General features: G+C 43.8%; 2 protein-coding genes across 2 annotated transcripts; one reads left to right on the forward strand and one right to left on the reverse strand.

Annotated features, from left to right (window-relative positions):
* The first annotated feature begins 374 nt into the window (after nt 1-374).
* Nucleotides 375-5,911, forward strand: uck1 (uridine-cytidine kinase 1). The gene is made up of 7 exons (XM_041242800.1): nt 375-625; nt 2,248-2,407; nt 2,733-2,829; nt 3,707-3,849; nt 4,256-4,350; nt 4,480-4,528; nt 4,826-5,911. Exons 1-7 carry the CDS (start codon nt 536-538, stop codon nt 5,011-5,013), a joined length of 822 nt encoding a protein of 273 aa, XP_041098734.1. The 5' UTR covers nt 375-535; the 3' UTR covers nt 5,014-5,911.
* Nucleotides 5,912-6,450: 539 nt separating this feature from the next.
* On the reverse strand, nt 6,451-15,911 carry pomt1 (protein-O-mannosyltransferase 1). Its single transcript, XM_041242802.1, has 20 exons — nt 15,806-15,911; nt 15,190-15,333; nt 14,835-14,941; nt 14,527-14,577; nt 13,594-13,740; nt 12,904-13,015; nt 12,731-12,799; nt 12,089-12,182; nt 11,475-11,630; nt 11,186-11,316; nt 10,829-10,924; nt 10,526-10,618; nt 9,833-9,929; nt 9,494-9,586; nt 9,175-9,295; nt 8,983-9,080; nt 8,753-8,866; nt 8,065-8,191; nt 7,549-7,726; nt 6,451-7,434 (listed from the first exon to the last, which is right to left on the reverse strand). Exons 2-20 carry the CDS (start codon nt 15,309-15,311, stop codon nt 7,260-7,262), a joined length of 2,181 nt encoding a protein of 726 aa, XP_041098736.1. The 5' UTR covers nt 15,312-15,333; nt 15,806-15,911; the 3' UTR covers nt 6,451-7,259.
* Nucleotides 15,912-17,428: the final 1,517 nt, after the last annotated feature.

Consider the following 17,428-nt stretch of genomic DNA (forward strand, 5'->3'; position numbering starts at 1 on the left):
CAATGAATCCATGAGTGCGTATCAGCCACAAGCCACAGGCTCCACAGCTGGGGTTAAGGTCGCTGAGATGGTTTCCAGATCAAACAATCGCTGATAACGCTCCAGTGCAGGATTGCCGCTTCTTTGAACGCCTTGTTTACCTGCGGATAACTTTGCGGTTTAGCATGTTAACTTCAGGAATTATTCATCCGCCAGCCATTGGCATTGGCTCTGTGCTGGTTTGAGGCTATAGACTTCTATGATTGTGTTTAATTTATAACAAATGTAGGCAAACACCGCTGCAGATCAGTCTGTGTGAAGCTAACACGCACACGGTAATTGCGTGACACTTGGCAGGCGTGTACACGGCGTGTGCGCAGTGAAGTGAACCTCCTCACCCTGCCGTGCTGACAGTCGCAGTTCTGAATGTGACTGCATGACAACAGTCGCCGCATAAGTCCAGTCGGCCAGTCTGCATCGTTAATATCGCCGATATTAGGGTCGGGGTGGGGGAAACACACACGGGTCTTTCTCGCAGTTTGCACGGTACAGAACCATGGCTTGTGTCGCGATGCCGGGAGAGCTGGGCCGGCCTCATCATCGCCCTTTCCTGATCGGCGTGAGCGGCGGGACTGCCAGTGGCAAGGTAAGAGTTCCCGAACCAGCCGCTTGCCTTGACTGGTAGGCGCACCTCTTCCGAGACCTTTCAGAACGGCAAGATATGTATGTTTAGGTCACGTTTCAAATTATATTCAGTTAAATCCCTTTCATACGCAGAACCAGGGCGGTGCTGGCCCGGAAATGACAATTAACGGCCTGAAAAATGAATGCGGCTCCGAATACGGTGCAGTAATGCCGTGTATACAAACCCGACGCGCCGGTTATATGATGGGAGCTTTCCAGGGACTGGCATCCTCACGGGACAAACAAAGCTATTATTTTTATAGGATAAGCAAGCTGCAGTAGTTTCTGCAGAGCTGACAAGACAGTGGTACTGTTTGCTACTCCTTTTGTAACACGGAGGGATAGACAACCCCAAACTCTGACCAATACCCCGCTGTGAAATATTTACACATTGCAGATACTGCATACGTTAAAAAATAAATAAATATAAATATTTCACGGCGTGCATTGTGAAACTTATCCATAGCAACGCCAGACTTGTCACATTATGATACTCTAGGCATGCTAGGCATAAGATTCCTGTGGCGTAGCAGTTTGATCCATTCCAGGTTTTACTCTGTCTCACCTGAGCTACTTTTCTTACTAGACCGTCTATTATTATCTATAGCAAAGCTCCTTTAACACCTGAGACGCGTTTCATCGTCAGAATTGTGCGCAGCTGTGTTAGTAGGACCTGTTCCGTGGTGTTTATCATGTTACGATATTCAAACAGAACTGAGTAGCACCTGAACTCCTTGTCAAAGCACCTAAACACAGACTTCTGATCAGTAAAATAACGCAAAACATAATATCTGATGCACTATAATAAGCACATGGTAGCAATGTAAAGGAGCAGGCTACAAAACAAACAGAAATATAAGAAAATGACATTTGGAAGAATGGAGTCTGTGCATCTGCAGGAGTTCCTCTGCTTCTTGGTTCAAGTCAGGCAGATAGCATGTTCCAGTTCGACACAAACCAGAGGTGCTCCACAGGGGAGGCGGTGCTGAAATGTAGGGTAAAGGTCACCATTGTCAGACTGGGATTTTTGTGTTACTCTGGTTTCTGGTACAATATATTACCAAAGTCTATCTAGAGGTGCCATAGTACATGGCAGACCTCTGCTTTTAATCCCAGTGGTATGGTCTTCAAATCCTAATAGTTCATCATGATCCATATTGAAGCAGGATGGAGAGCCAAAACAGGATACTGTAAATTAAAAACTTAGGAAGGCTTCACGTGACTCCCAGAGTTCATTGAACGCACTTGAGACGCTGATTGGGTCTGTAAATAACATCCTTCTGTTAAGGGCTTGTTTACAGAAAGTTTTTTTTGTAACCTAGCACCTGGTCATTCTTTCAGCTGTAGGGCATGAGCAATGCATGACAAGGTGCCACAGGATATTTAAGCTCTAAGCACAGTGCAAACGGGAAAGGAATGCAGCAGAAACCTGCTTCTACTTGCCTTACCTTCAAGCTGCAATTATCGGGGTTAGGCAGAAAAGTAAAGATTAGTTTTTTATTTCCTTGTAGCACTGGACCAGCCAGCAGGTGGTGCTGTGTGCCTAGGGATTTTGCTTACTAATAGAACATGTCTTCTTCTAAGTCGACAGTATGTGCGAAGATCATGGAGCTGCTTGGCCAGAACGAGGTGGACCATCACCAGCGCAAAGTGGTCATCGTGAGCCAGGACCGCTTCTACAGGGTGCTGACCATCGAGCAGAAAGCCAAGGCTCTCAAGGGCCAGTACAACTTTGACCACCCAGGTAGAGTAGACTCTCTGTCCTTTTCACAAGGGCTTGCAAGTTGCAGACAGTGATGTTTGATGAAGTAAAACGAGTTTGTTCTGCCAACGACTTGAATTGAAGTCATATACTCCAAAAGCTTTTATTAAACTAGAAGATAATCAAATTATGAACAGGTACAAGATCCATGTAGCAGCATCATAGATTTGAATCAACCCAGTTTATTTATACCCTGTACTAGTTTTATGTCGCATCTCTGTAAGATATTTGTTTTGCACCATGCATTTAGTTTGGTATGTAAAACATTGCTTGATTATTGTTTTTCTGTGTTATTTTTTTCCCCCAGATGCTTTTGATAATGAGCTGATGTATAAAACCCTGAAAGATATTGTGGAGGGAAGGCCGGTCGAGGTGCCCACGTATGATTGTGTAACCCATTCCAGGTACAAAGAATAGCCTAATATCTAAATAACCTTGTTGCTGCTTATAAATTGTGAGTGATGTGTATTGCAGTAAGCTTCTCGGCCTGCTTAGAAAGCCACCGTTGTAAGGCTTTCAAGAAAGCATCCTGTACCCTCCAGAGAATTAAACTTGACTAACCTTAGTTCCAGGACAGTTGGATCAGGCACATGAAAATACATTTTGATATGTTTATAATGAGATAGTCCTATGCAATTTGTAGTGTTTGTGATCATTTATTTTCGTGGTCCTGTCCCATTATTGAACGCCCATAACAGATGCAAATTGCTGTCCATTTGACTTTACCTCTGGCACTGCCATTTGAAGGATACCAGTGTCTTCAATCATGCGATCCTCAAATAGCGTTGCCTTTTCCAGATCACTGGAGGCCTTGGCTAAATGTATTGTTTTATTACCAGCTCTGTTTAGAGGTTGAGGATATCAGTATGGGATTATTTGTCTTCCTGTGGTATCCTTAAGTGTTCTTTGGCAGTGCTTTTGATTTGCATGCAGCTACAGGCTTGCAAGTGCTTCTTAGGGCAGAGAAACTGAATGCCCATTTCCACAGGCCACTAGCGATGCTAGCACTCGTCAGGGTGCAGTAGGCAGTGTGTAATCGTCCAGCTGTGTTTGAGATCTGAGTTGCATGTTCAACGTGTGTGTATCGTGCATAGTTTCCATAGTGCGGATTGGGCAGAGGAGAAAGTGGAGAAGATGTACTACTTGTTTCCTTTTGCCGGTAATAAAAAAAAAAAAAAGCCTTGCATGACTGTCCCTGCCTAAAGTGCTTGAATTGTCGTTGGTATTGAGACTTGGCGAGTGCAGATTGAAACCTGTTTTGCTGTAAACGTGTCTCTCCAGGCTGCAGGAGACGATGACGGTGTACCCAGCTGACGTGGTTCTGTTCGAAGGGATCCTGGTGTTCTACTCTCAGGAAATCAGGGATATGTTTCACCTGAAGCTCTTTGTGGACACAGACTCCGACGTGAGGCTGTCCCGCAGAGGTAAGGGGTCACTGGGTAATGGACACGCAAGGAACCGTTTCTGTTAAGAACCCCTTTTATTAGATGTTCTCGGTAATGGAAAAGCCTCATTTAATGGAGCAAGAGAAGTTCTCCTTTTGTTGTTAGCGGGAATCAAAACCCTAATTTGCGTCTTGGGTGTTCTATGTTTTTTTGTTTTTTCTTGTTAAGCTTTTAATTACTTCACATATTAGATAAAGGTGATCCCCTTTTAGTAAAGTATTACCAAAATGATTTTGTTTAAGAACTTAAAAAAAAGGCATTTTATGGCTGTTTTGACTTGGATCAGGTTCAAACACAAACACATCGCAATCCGTGCAGATTTCTCAAGCTCAGGAACGATTAATTGAATATCGCTGTAAATCCAGTCCTGCTGCTTTGTTTCCAGTTCTTCGAGATATGAAGAGAGGGAGGGATTTGGAACAGATCCTGACTCAGTACACCACCTTCGTGAAACCGGCCTTCGAAGAGTTCTGCTTGCTGGTAAGCTGCCAGCGCTGATTAGTAACAATATGCTGCTGTTTACTGTTCTGAAGTAATACTTTGGCTGTTAACCCAATACAGAAGAAGGTGGCGATTCACAATTGCAGATGCTTTCATTTTAATTTGCAGACCAAGAAATATGCAGATGTGATCATACCTCGAGGGGTGGATAACATGGGTAAGCAAATCAAAAGGAGAAAACAGGCTCTAATGTAAATAACTAGTTCACTGAATGAAACACACAGACAATTTGCTTTTGCTGTTCACCCATTACAGAAACATGCCGCTTCGTTGAATCCTTTGTGATATTAAAGTAACATATCATCAATACCTGGTTATTTTGGGTACTGAATGCTTCTTCCCTCGTAATATTGTACGAGTGAGCATCTGATGTAATGTCTGAGCGAGCTTTGATCCTGTGACTGCAATGCAGAGGCCACAGGTACCTAATGAAGTCTCATGCTCTTTCATGCAGTTGCGATTAACCTGATTGTCCAGCACATCCAGGACATCCTCAATGGAGACATCTGCAAATGGCAGCGGGGCGCGGTGAATGGCCGTGGGTTGAAGAGGGCCCTGTCGGAACAAGGAGGCGTGGCTAACGGGATTCCAAACCCACCGGGCAAGCGGGTTCTGTTGGAGCCCAGCAGCCGGCCCCACTGAGTGACGCACAGACGCCCCGCCTCCCGGGGGGGGGGTGAGCTGCTGTGCTGCTTACCCCACAGCACAGGGATGCTCTGTGAGAAAACAAGGGAATTGCATTTGGCTGCTCTCTCTTGCTGGACAAGCTCAAATAGAGACGTTAAAACCTAAGAACCAGCAAAAATGGGATGGTTCAAAATCAGGTAGAGGAGAGGCTGCAAGTTGTTCTTGTAGAAAACTTAAAACCCCTGCAGTGAAAATCATCATACAGATTGTCAAAGTCCTTGCCCCTGGTATTGTCGCATGCACGCCATGGTCACGTTGTAAGAGAGAGTTATTAATTCTATATAAACACGTGTAAGATGAATGGCATTTCTACGTTGTAATGAGAGTGTATTTGCTTGCTGTGAACCACGTGTGAGGAAGGGTCACTGCTTCTGGGGCAGTATTATTTGGTTTGTTCCTGTCTTATAATACTTAAAATCTTTAAAATAGGAAGCTGATTTTAGGCATTGTACGTTCTGGTTTAAAAAAAGCAAGCCCTAGTCCTGCACTGGGTTCATCAGTTTCCACCTGTTTACTGTTGAAATGAATGGAGGTGCATCGCTATTACTTCAGTTTGGTTGTTTTTTTAATTGTACGTAGGGCATGCCTTTAGTCTCGGCACTTGAAATTGTTTGCAAGTCTCCCAGTCCTGAATACTATGTTGTAGTCTCATTTTATAGAAGAACTGTTTGCACTTTGATAGGTAGCTGCTTGTTAATAGCTTTGGTACCTAAAGTAAAGACATTTATTAAAACCGTTGGGGCATTTTTTCTGAGCCCGCAGCTATACTTGTCTCATCAATGTGATTCTGTTTAAATGTACATTTTGCAATGTAACCATCAGTGTTAAGATTTATAACTGTTTTCTCTCTTTTTTTTAACAGATTGAATTAGACTTTATTTTTGTTTTAAATCTCTTAAATGATGTGCCCTATAGCCTGGGGAATCGCAGGTTCGAGTCCAGGCTATGTCACAGCCGACCGGGAGTTCCTAGCGGGTGGCGCGCAATTGGTCGAGCGCTGCCTGGGCATGGAAGTCACGGCTCACCGCACATCAGCGACCCCTGTGGCCGAGAGGGCACCTGTGGTTCTGCAGTGGAGCCGCCAGATCTGTGTCCTCTGGCACTATAGGTCTGGCAGCCTCGCTGTGGATCCACAGTGCGAAAAATGATGGATTTGCAGGAGCATGTTTTGGAGGACACGTGCTCCAGCCTCCGTTCCCCGAGTCGGCGGGGGGCGGTTGGGAGTGGTGAGCCGAGGATACAGATAATAATTGGGCACACAATTCAGGAGAAAACCGGGGTAAAAAATTGGAGATGACTAAATTTTATAATAAAAAAATAAAAAAAATCTCTTAACTGATTTGAGCCAATGTGGCTGGACTGTTAAACTGAAAATACATCTGAAGGTTTTTACAGTGTGAAGGTAGAGTAACAGAACTGCTGGCATAATGCACCGCGGTACTGCCTTGTTATTTCACAATTCAGTAGGGCGCCATGCCAACAGTCGATCTAACATGTACTGTGCATCACTGTATAAAGATATTCTTAAATCAGAGTAAAGAAAGAGCACTGTATTTCTGTTAACTGCTCATTAGCAGCAGAATCAAATGCAATTAATAGCAATCCAAAAAAATATCATTGGTAGGACACCTCCCATTTTTTAAAGTGTTTCAGGTTTACACAATAAAAACATCATGTCTTCTCTACTTTCACCATTTCACATTTTAATAACTAAGATTTATTTCTGCTTCTCCACACGTCAACGGCTTTGGAGTGTACTTTTAATACCCATCCTCCCACAGAAAATCCTGTACCCACACAGTAGTGAGGGGCCTGCCTCTAGTGTTATACAATACCAAAAGGGGGGGGGACGACTAGCTTCCTTAACATAAAGTAGGGGTCATTTTCATGTTCATTTGGAATCTGTATAAAACTCACCGGTATCCAGATCCTGTACGCCTTGGAGCAAAGTTGTATGCACCCAGAAAGCTGGATTGCCATCTCGTTTATATATTCCTTAACAATACAAGATTGAGATACATTTGCATGATAACAAACTAACCGAAAGAGTGTCATTCCCGATGGACAGAATAGCCTTTACACATCAGTGCCAGCTGGCTGTAGATTCTAGCTCTCTACTCCATTCCGTCCTGCTTTCCACGTTCCTCCCGTAGCCTGCACGCAGTGTGAAACGTGACAGCGCGTGTCCGGCGAGGAGCTGGCTAACGCTTGCGTACGAGAATGTCCCAGGTGTCCTTCCAGCGCAGGGCCCCCAGCTCGGCTGCAGACAGGGTGGGCTGCCCGTAGGTGAGGGGGCTGAAGCTGCGGTACACCAGGTAAACCGAAGAGAGCCAAGCCAGGACAAGGGCGCCGAGGGCATGTCTGTGCGCCGGAAACCTTGAGGAGGGGAAACGAGAAGGACTGAGTTGCCAGCAACACACAAAAGCAGCCAGGTTCCACGGAGGAAGCCGCTCTCGAAGACCGCGCTTCGGGAATGGCATCGGCAGTCACCTGAGGATGTGGTCATGCACGTGCTGCAGCACTATGGGAGGGAGGAGGATTTCGAAGGTCAGCGCAGGCAGGTAGTGGTACAGGAACAGGGTTTTCTCCATCATGAAGAAGGGCAGGTAGTTGACAGCCCAGCCCCCGGCGCAGAGAGCACCCACCAGCACCCACTGAGACCAGGAGTCTGGGGATTGAGACAGAATGGCAGAAAGAAGATTCAGAACAGTGTCACACGCTGATCAACAATCTGTTCTGTGAATAAAAACCAGTGTTGCCCAGCAGCGTAATCTAAGGGTTGTGTCATAAAATGCTGAACGTGACAAAGACCTGTATGAGCGGTACGTGCAGAGGTTCAAACCAGCGGGGTCAGGGAAAAGGTGCAGGAGATACTGCGGGAGCAGCTTTGCAAACACCAGCTAATGTATCTATAATCTACACCTAATGTTGGAGAAATCCAAATGCAATCCCCGTTGATCTACAGCAGTGAGCAGTTCAGCTGAGTATTTTATTTCGGTTACTTACCTTCAGGGATGTCTTCCATTCTCCGACGTCGCCTTAGCAGGTACCAGAGGAAGAGGGCAGCATAAGCACAGAGGCTGATATTAGCAGAGGACCAGTTAACGATGTTCCCAATGAGATGTATCTGAGCCTGTGAAGGGTAGAGATGAGCCTTGAGGACCTTTCAAAACTATAGAACTCAAGAGTAAACACAGAGGGGTCGATTCAATTGATCCAAACCGGGACTAAACTCCACCCTCCCTGGCGTTTTACATTTTAGTTCCCCACAGCAATTTGAATTCTCAGGATGTTATTTAGAGGCTGTTTAGATCAATTTAACGGACCGCAGAGGCTGCTAAACTAAAACTGAATTCCAATCTTTTTAACCGATGAGACAGGTTGAGTACACTGCTTACTGGCTGGCAAATTGTACCAGTACATTCTGTTTATTTTGTCTTTGCCTAATCAAATGTACCAACCAGAGGTAAAATGTTGTTACTGGAACTCCAATGATGCACACAGTGTGTTCCATAAATACGCAAAACATAAATGTAGGCAGTTTCGCTATGATCCATATCCATCATCGTCCCTGTTGTAATGGAAAAACACCAGAACCTTCACTGTACGTTGTTCAGTTATGGAACAGGGGTGTGTGTGTGTGAGTATGTATATCAAACACCTTTACAGGTTCCTCAGTAAGTCTTTAACTTACGTTGCTAGTTGGATGGAGCCAATAAGCAATGTTGGTATCCATGGTGATCCAGTCCAAGGGGGAGGAGCTATACTTGTGTTCTGATTCTTCATTCTTCAGCGTCAGCATCTTCCACTGATGCAAAAAAAAAAAAAAAAAAAAAAAAACAGTTTAGGTTCGCACGCTCAATTTGATACCCAAACAACAACGACCTCCTTCCAACCCTTCCTGCAGCAGCCTCAGCTGCTCACCTGCAACTCCGCAAACTTGGCCATGAAGCTGAGGTTTCTGCTGACGTGGATCTGCGACGGGGAGTGCAGCTCCAGCTCTCTCTCTTTCTGTTCGTGACCTGACAGATTTGAGTAGAGGTAAAGTTTCAACAGTAGCAATTGCAATTCCCAGCAATCCGTCACACTGCACGCGAAAGGGGAGGCGGGTCTTACTTTTCCCGTATCTGTGCTCCTCCACGTTCCATGCCATGCTCTGGTGGTATCCCCTTGCCATCTTGTCCGCCACGATCTCCAGCTGCCGAAATCCCCAGTCCGGCAAGGAGGCTCCACTGAGCTAGGAGACAAACCAGCTTCATCACACCAGGTCACACTGTCATACCTTGAGCCAGACTGATGCGCTTGTACGTGCATCTCTGTCTGCGAAGCAGCGTTTTGGCGAGTGATAGTGCAAATCTATGGCAGCCTTTCCACTTTACCACAGCTAAGAGCACCACTGCTGTCTGTCCTGTGCAATCGAATAGGATTTGTTTACCTTTAGCACTGCAGTGGTGTTGACGTGCACCAATCGGACTTCGGACAGAATTGTCTTCCAAACCTCCCGCTCGCTCTCGCGGTTCACAACTTCCTAAAAAAGGAAAAAAAAACAACTAGATTTTAGTCCAAGTTTCAGAATCTAAATACATCTATATGATCCCTAACTAAATCCTAAATGACTAAATAGAGAACACGCGTGTGTATTTGGGTGCTATAGCAGGGGGGTGCAAAGAGGAAGGCATCCCAATGGTCTACCAGTACTACCAAATCGTGTTCTTGTTTTGATAGTCGGGCAGTGTTAACCCTACAGCATGTGCCACCACTGCCAGCTGCTTACCACCCTCCAGAGGTCCTGTGCTGGCATGGAGATGTTGTAATCAATGTAGCAGGACACTTCCTGTGTGTGGGGGCTCATTGGGGCAGCCACGTCATGCCTGTCAGGAGACACAAGAGTAGCCCAAAACTCAGCGCTACAAAAAACAGCAGCATCTTCACAAGTGAGATAAAAGAACTGGTGAGCATTGCACTGCTGAAGGAGAAGTTAACAAGATGAGTTTTTATATGAAGCGTAAAACAGAAAATATAAAAAATTATTATTGTAATGATCTGGCGGAGGGTAATAATTCTCCGTTTGAGATGTTGTTTGGGGGGAAAAAAGAGATTAGTTTGATCTGCCTATTGGATATATATATAAAAAATATTTTTACATGATTTTTTAAGTTTTTCTCTGCATCTTAAATCAAACGATCCCAAACAGTGATTTAACATTATAAAGATTAAAAATATATATATTTTTAAATAATCCACATAAACATCCACAAAGAAACCTCTTATGAGCTAGCCAAGTGACAACAGTATGTATAAAGTCTAACAAAAATGACAGAAACTAATTGTTTATTTTTTTAATGAAAAAATGCTTAATGACAGAACCACCTGATCACATGTATTTAATTATAAAAAAAAATATCAAAACCTAAAATCTAAAAAAAAAAAAAAAAAAAAAAAAAAAAGTTACATGTAAAGCACATACGTGTTGAGGAAGCGTGCGGTCATGCCGTGTACCAACTGCACGGTGTCTCCGTGTCGGACCGGTCGTGGAGGGTTACTCACCACCAGCTCCCGCCTGAGGGAAACCAAACCAAAATCACATTTCAAATAGTCAACAATGTGGCATATGGCAAAACAAACAAAAAAAAAAAAAAAAACTAAAAACAGAAGGGGAGATCTAGGGATCAAAAACAGCCAAGCATGCATTTTAGCAGTAACTTCATTTTCCCATGCAAATTCCATTGATTACAGCAGCCTCGCATCAATTCCACTGAAGTCCGCTTACCGGCCCGGGTCTTTTACAATCCACCAGTTGTTGACGTCTTTAAAGGGGTAGCAGGTGACCTGCTGCTGATGGGAGCTGCCTCGGCCATCCCCATACCTTTGCAGTGGGAGAAAGTGAGAGATGAACAGCTAATGTGCGCCTACAGATGTAAAAACTCCACAAGTGTATTTTTACAATGTTTCGCTAGATTAAACTTTCTTAAAACTTCTGTCCACTTAACGGTTTCATCCTCAAACGACACAAAACAAAACGCACATAAGTTAATACCACTGGCACAGAGACGGGTGGCATTCTCAATGGCGCGGATCTGCATTCGACACACACTGATCGTGGTTTTTATCGACAGTCACCACATACCTGATGGGGTAGTTGCCCTTGTGCGAGTGAAGCCAGCAGGGGGTTGGTTGGCTCAGCACATTGCGCAGGGTGATCTGGGATCCGTAGGACACTTCCAGAGGCTGACCCTGAGTGATTCGAGCCAGCCCGCCCTGGACAGACACAAAGGACTTTCAAAACAGGATCCGATGCGCAACAAATAGATTTGTTTGAGCTTATTTCTGTCTATGAAAAAAAACACTCAGGGTTGTTAAAATGACAGCATTGGGTTCAGATCTGGGCGATGAAGTTTAGTAAGAACTCGTCTCACCTCCAAGCTGGCCTGGAAGGCACTGGTCATGATCTGGTCGTGGGGTCCCGTGCGGTACAGCAGGTTCAGATGCAGGCAGAAGAAGCCCAAGTAGAGAACCACAGGGAGGGCTACCAGCGCAGCCCCCCTGGCTACTACATGGTACAACACTGCCGTCTGCCAGCATGACCGAAGAAAGGAAAGAATAGAAGGGGTTCTGTCTACAATCCACACACAGCCACTGATCTGCATTTCCCTGGCTCTAGCTACTGCTACTCGTTAAAGAGAATATCCTTTTCAGAATGTGTGATCTATATAGTGTAAATCTAATATGTGACCCTTTTTTTCAGTACATACCTTCATTTTTAACAGAGAGAGAGACAGATCTGTAAAGCTTAAGCATGACAGAGTTTACACTGAAATCCTATGCCTTCAACAGGCATGCTAATGCTTTATGATTAAGGCCCTGGGTGTTTGATTCAATAGGGCTTGTCTTGGGTGATCACTTTGCTTCAAACATAATATCCTAATAATCTATTATCATTACATATTTTTTTTTTTTTTTCCCATAATTAAAAAAAAACACAACAACATTTAAGATACTGTGCATTGAATACAGCTTACTGAGTACTCACATTGGATAGCTTTGGGTCGCCAATCACTTGCCACGCATGTGCCCCAGCAACGCACAGCAGGAGGAAATAGGTAAACAGGCCCATGTACTTCACACTGAGAAAAAACATTGAAATACAGCACTTACTGACACAGCACATGATATTAACCCTATAGAGGCTGCGCCAGCAGAGCAGACACATGAGAAAACTACATCTCCAAATCTGACAGGACTATATAGTGTACCGCCTTTAGACGTGACCTTTAACAAACACAGCACTACACTTGACAAGTACTGTAGGACACACCAGTCTCGTTTACTTACAGATCTCAATGTGTGGCAGTCTAGCGGTGCACCATGAAACAAGTACTCTTAACACTGGCAGTGGGTTAAATAAATGAGCAGGTTAATGATACCGCGACACTGGACCCATCTACTGTGGGTTAGAACTCTAACACCAGCAAGGGGCTCATCTAAATCAATCTGCTGCCTGGGATAAAACACAGCGGGATTATATCAGAGCACACCTCCTACCAGGCAGATTCCCAGCTGCTGTGAAAATGCATTACAGCATCCAGCTGGATGAACATCACTGAAATCTACTTGCAGCACAACAGCGGATCTGTCCAGCATTAATATCTTAGTGTGTATGGACGGGACTCACCCGACAGCACAGGCACAGGCCGCCCCTGTCAGAAGCAACCAAAACCACCAGCTGGGGGAGAAATGTGCACTGAAAGGAAAACAAAACACAATCCACAGCATTTTCAATTGCAGGAGGAGGCGTGCTGCAGGCAGCTTGCTAACTAGAGCACGACACAGAGAGTGTCTTATTACCTCCGTTTGTGGCTGTTGTGAAACTTCAGGTAAGAAAGAACTGCCAGCAGGAGAAAAAATATGAGCAGAGATTCCAGAAGCATGAACCGGGACTGAACAACGAGGGAGTTCTCTGCTTGGAAGAAAAAGGGAGTGAGACAAAGGGGCTCATTTTGTAAAGGGGCATGTGCTTGCAAGTTTGACGGTTTAAATCCTGACTCTGCCAAGTGGCAGATCTTGGCTATGAACCCATAAACAAGTCCTTACATTGTATTTATTTGTGTGTTTGGTTTTAGTTTTGTAATTAAACCGTGTGAAAAATGATTTGAACGCTCCGTACAGTTCTGTTTCATTATAGTACCGGTCACCCACACTCAGGGTGGGCTCAATTCCAATTCTAATTCTGATTCTAATTTAAAATCAATTCCAATTCCCATTCCCTTCTAATCAATTCCAACATATCACTGATCAAAACTGCAATTATCAGTGTTCAAGTACCTGTTAGTCAATTAAATCGGATTCAAATTAACGCAGTTGAACAATCACAGTGATTATGATGTCTCTAAAATATCAATTCTAATTATTTAATGATTTTAAAAAAGGAAATTGAATTGACAAAAAAAACAGGAACTGATCCCAGCCCTGCTATCACTTATTACTAATTTCAGCCCTTGATTACTATTGCACTGTGGTGCGATGTCATGACCATACCACACAGGACGAGGAGGGCAGCTCCCAGGGCAGTGAGGTGGGAGTACCCAAGCTCCACCACTATCTGATAGGCCAGCGGGACAGAGAGAGAGCCAGCCAGGGCGGGCAGCAAGCGCAGGCTCCACACAGGAACACTGCAAGGGTACTCTGAAAAGAAAATGAAATGCAGTAGAACACACATACGCACGCACGGACGCACACCAAGGGGACAGAGCAGCATCTAAAACTGGAGAGCTGTGTATTCAATCTTAAAACTCTCATTCATTTAAATGGAAGAGAATCTAGTCTGGAGTTGAACGGCTGGAAGTCTAGCTTTTTACGGTGCAGTGTTTTTGTACCATGATATGCACATTTGTATTCTACGGTACAGCAGGAGAATGTCAAACAACATATAAAACAGAAAAGCACAAACATGCCAGTCTTGTAGAAAATTACAAAGTACCAGAATTGCATTGATTGACAGCATCTGCAAACCACACAACTCTCCACTATACTGGACTATACAACACCCAGTTCTACCAGTGCTTGCATCAGCTTGTACCTGCACTGACCTGCTCCATACCTTAGCATATTCAACTAGCGTATCAGCTTGTACCTGCACTGACCACATACCTTACCATAGTCGCTGCTGATTTTACTCTACCTTATAACTGCTTTTATCTATAACCTGATATTCTGTAATGTGATATTTGTTCTAATTGTAAGTTGCCCTGGATAAGGGCGTCTGCTAAGAAATAAATTAATAAATACACTGAAATAACGTACAGCACTAAAGCAACCTGTAGGGCTGATTACAGAGTACCTGTAGCAGGCACTGTGTTAGCTAATAAAACGCTGTAATGCTCTAAACATACACACTGCAGACTTCATGTGTGTTGGGTTTTTTTCATACATTGTGAAGCTTTCAAGTTTTGTTACCAGACTAGCGCTTACCTGCTCCAATCCTGTTCCAAACAAAGTTTCCATCGAACCCTCCAAGAAATGCTGAAAAACAGATAAAACACAGATTTGGCACCAAAATATAAAACTGTAACAAAACAGAAACACGAGTCGATATCAGCAATCCTAACCCGAGACCAGAGAAGTATCATATAATGTATAATAAACAGAAAGATTAATATTTTTCAAAACCCTTTTTTTCATGGTTTTAAAAGGAGAGTTACAAAATCGAGACTTCATCAAATATGCTCAATGTTTGCAATCTAACTTAATTACAATTCTACCAATAGTAAAACACCTACCCCCCAACGCCAGAATCATATGCCCCAATGGAGGACCGCTGTCATCAATGAAGAATATATTTTTCATGTAAAGAGATGTAAACTGTCCATAATAGACTTCATCAAACCTGAAAAAAAAACAAAAAAAAACACAGCAGCGAAGATAAAAGCGTGGCCACAACAAACCACCCTGTTACTGCGTGGCAGACCTGAGAGTGAATTAAAAGCTTCAGCACCAGCGCGTAAGGAGTCACAGACTTCTGAACGACCCGGCGGGATGCTACTGCGTTACCTGCGCTTCAGACCGCGGAGGCTCGACATCAGCAGAATAACGATATAACTGATACAGCAGCACTGTGATAAGGGCAGCACTTACACGACAGCTGTAGGGTAGGTTATCCCCCATAACCGGGTTGCCAGTCCCGCTGCCGTGACGGCCACCAGAACAAGGTCCACCTCAGGTTTAACCGTGAGGGGAAGTTTAGGAACTCCCAACATTTCTTCGTCTGTTATGGAGTCTCTGGAAAATTAGCAAGGAATATGGAAAAGCAACAAATCATAAAACAACGATGCAAGTTATATAATGCATGTACTAGTTTCAAAGCATATTGTTTTTCATCAGGAACAAGACAATGCAGATCACTACTGACAATGCAAGAAAGCGTCATACGGTCTTTAGTATTTACATCACGTTTAGCTCTCGGACTAAACGGTGTGCTCCATCTCTAAATGCCTGTTCTGTACACGCCTTAACAATTCTGCTCAGTTGCAAAAAAATATAGGTTTCCTTGTTGTACAGTACAGCCATTTGAACCAAAGCCTGCAAATCGTATATATTTAAATAAATCCACAAGGCTAGAACAGAACTCGGTCGCACAAAGTTACAACCGTTACTATGAAATGCAATCGTACGCGACAGAGCTATTTTATAGGAACCGTTACTTAAAAATGTACGGTATCAATATTAATGCTAGTATATCTAACCGACGCACATTTAATGCGAAAATAATAAGTTGCATTAGCAGCTCTCCGCTGGAGATTTCTGTAGTTCCTTCTGCTGTCTGCGGTTTCAGTCCAGTGCCCGCTCGATTGGTGAGGTCTTGTTTCCCAGTGGAGCGCTGGTGTTGGATTGCTCGTCCCGTATCCAGGGCTATCCGCGCTGCGCACTGCAGCAGAAGCGCATGTCAAACACTTCCCAGGGAGCGGTTATATTTGCACAAATATACTTGTCTATTGAAATTTTGGTAATTTCCCCCTTATTTATTTTTTGTAGTGGCGCTCACATTGAAAAATGAATGCAGGAACAAAAAGGGGGACACCTTAAACAAAGTATTTTTGTAATGTGTTTATTTAGCAGAGGTCTTTATCCAAGGGGATTTCCAGAGACTGGGATGTGTGGACTATGCATCTCACGGCACACATATGATTCGATACACATGCATAGTTAGCACCCCCTAGTCTTGTGTCTTGTAAAGCGCTTTGTGATTGTAGTCCACTATGAAAGGCGCTATGTAAAAATAAAGATTATTATTATTATTATTAATAATTATTATTATTATTGTATACCATAGTAATTTAGAAATAATGAAAAAAACCAAACAAGGTCTACTGCCTCCGCACAGCAGTGCAGCAAACTCAAACACTTTAAAACAGCTAGTGAAGTTTAGAAAGGCTGGTGAAATTTCAGTTCAGAAGCGCCATGCAGTCAATTGAACTTCACACGTTTCGAAGCCGCTTACGTGTCCACCAGATAGTGTGCGTCGGTGACTAGCCGCCAGATGGCCACACCACCCGAAGCGTCCCGTCTTCTCAAGGACCCTTAACTACGTTTCCGATGTAATCATTATAAAGCTGGTGTTGCTTTATCAGAGTATACCGTCGGCAGGAGTATTGCGCTGCAAACCGAATTTTGATCTGGGTTTACTTCTTCCCAAGCTTTGCCTTATAACAAGATGTATAGGTATACTGATATTTTTGTGTCACTAGTCATGTGTTTGGCCTGCAAGAAAAAAAAAAAAAAAAAAAGCAGGAACTGGAAAGTAATTGCTGGACCAGCTTTATTGAGGACATTGCTCTCTCCAGGTAAGTGATGCTTGGCTCTGGAATGTCACACACCGTGTACGGTCTAGGGCTATCGTGTAAAGCGGAGGATGTTGGATCAGTCTATCTTACCCCGCCCTGCAGCTATAATGTGTTAATTAAGTCCATTAATCAAGCAATGTGCTAATCAGACAACAATTGGGGCACAGTGGGGAAAATACATGTATTTGAGTTTATACACCCTCCCCCACACCTAAAAACACCTCAATATCTAATGAAGTCAGAACTATGGCACAAGGGTATAAAAATAAGATCCTCATAAATATATTCAAAATTTAATAGAATTAAAAGGGCATTTTTTTTATACCTCATATCCATTGACAGTTTGCAAATCACTTATTATTAAATAGGCTGAAAGACCCATACCACTGTGTTATGTCTCAAAGTAAATTGAGCCAAGGCAAGGCTGATGCACTAGGTTTGTGGAGGTAGGGGAATAGGAAGGTCAGTACTGTGTATTTGACAGGCAGGTGATGTTGTGGAATAATGAGGATGCCTGGACAGGATTAGTAACC

This window comes from Polyodon spathula, unplaced genomic scaffold, assembly GCF_017654505.1.
Source record: "Polyodon spathula isolate WHYD16114869_AA unplaced genomic scaffold, ASM1765450v1 scaffolds_1422, whole genome shotgun sequence".
Taxonomy (NCBI): Eukaryota; Metazoa; Chordata; class Actinopteri; order Acipenseriformes; family Polyodontidae; genus Polyodon; species Polyodon spathula.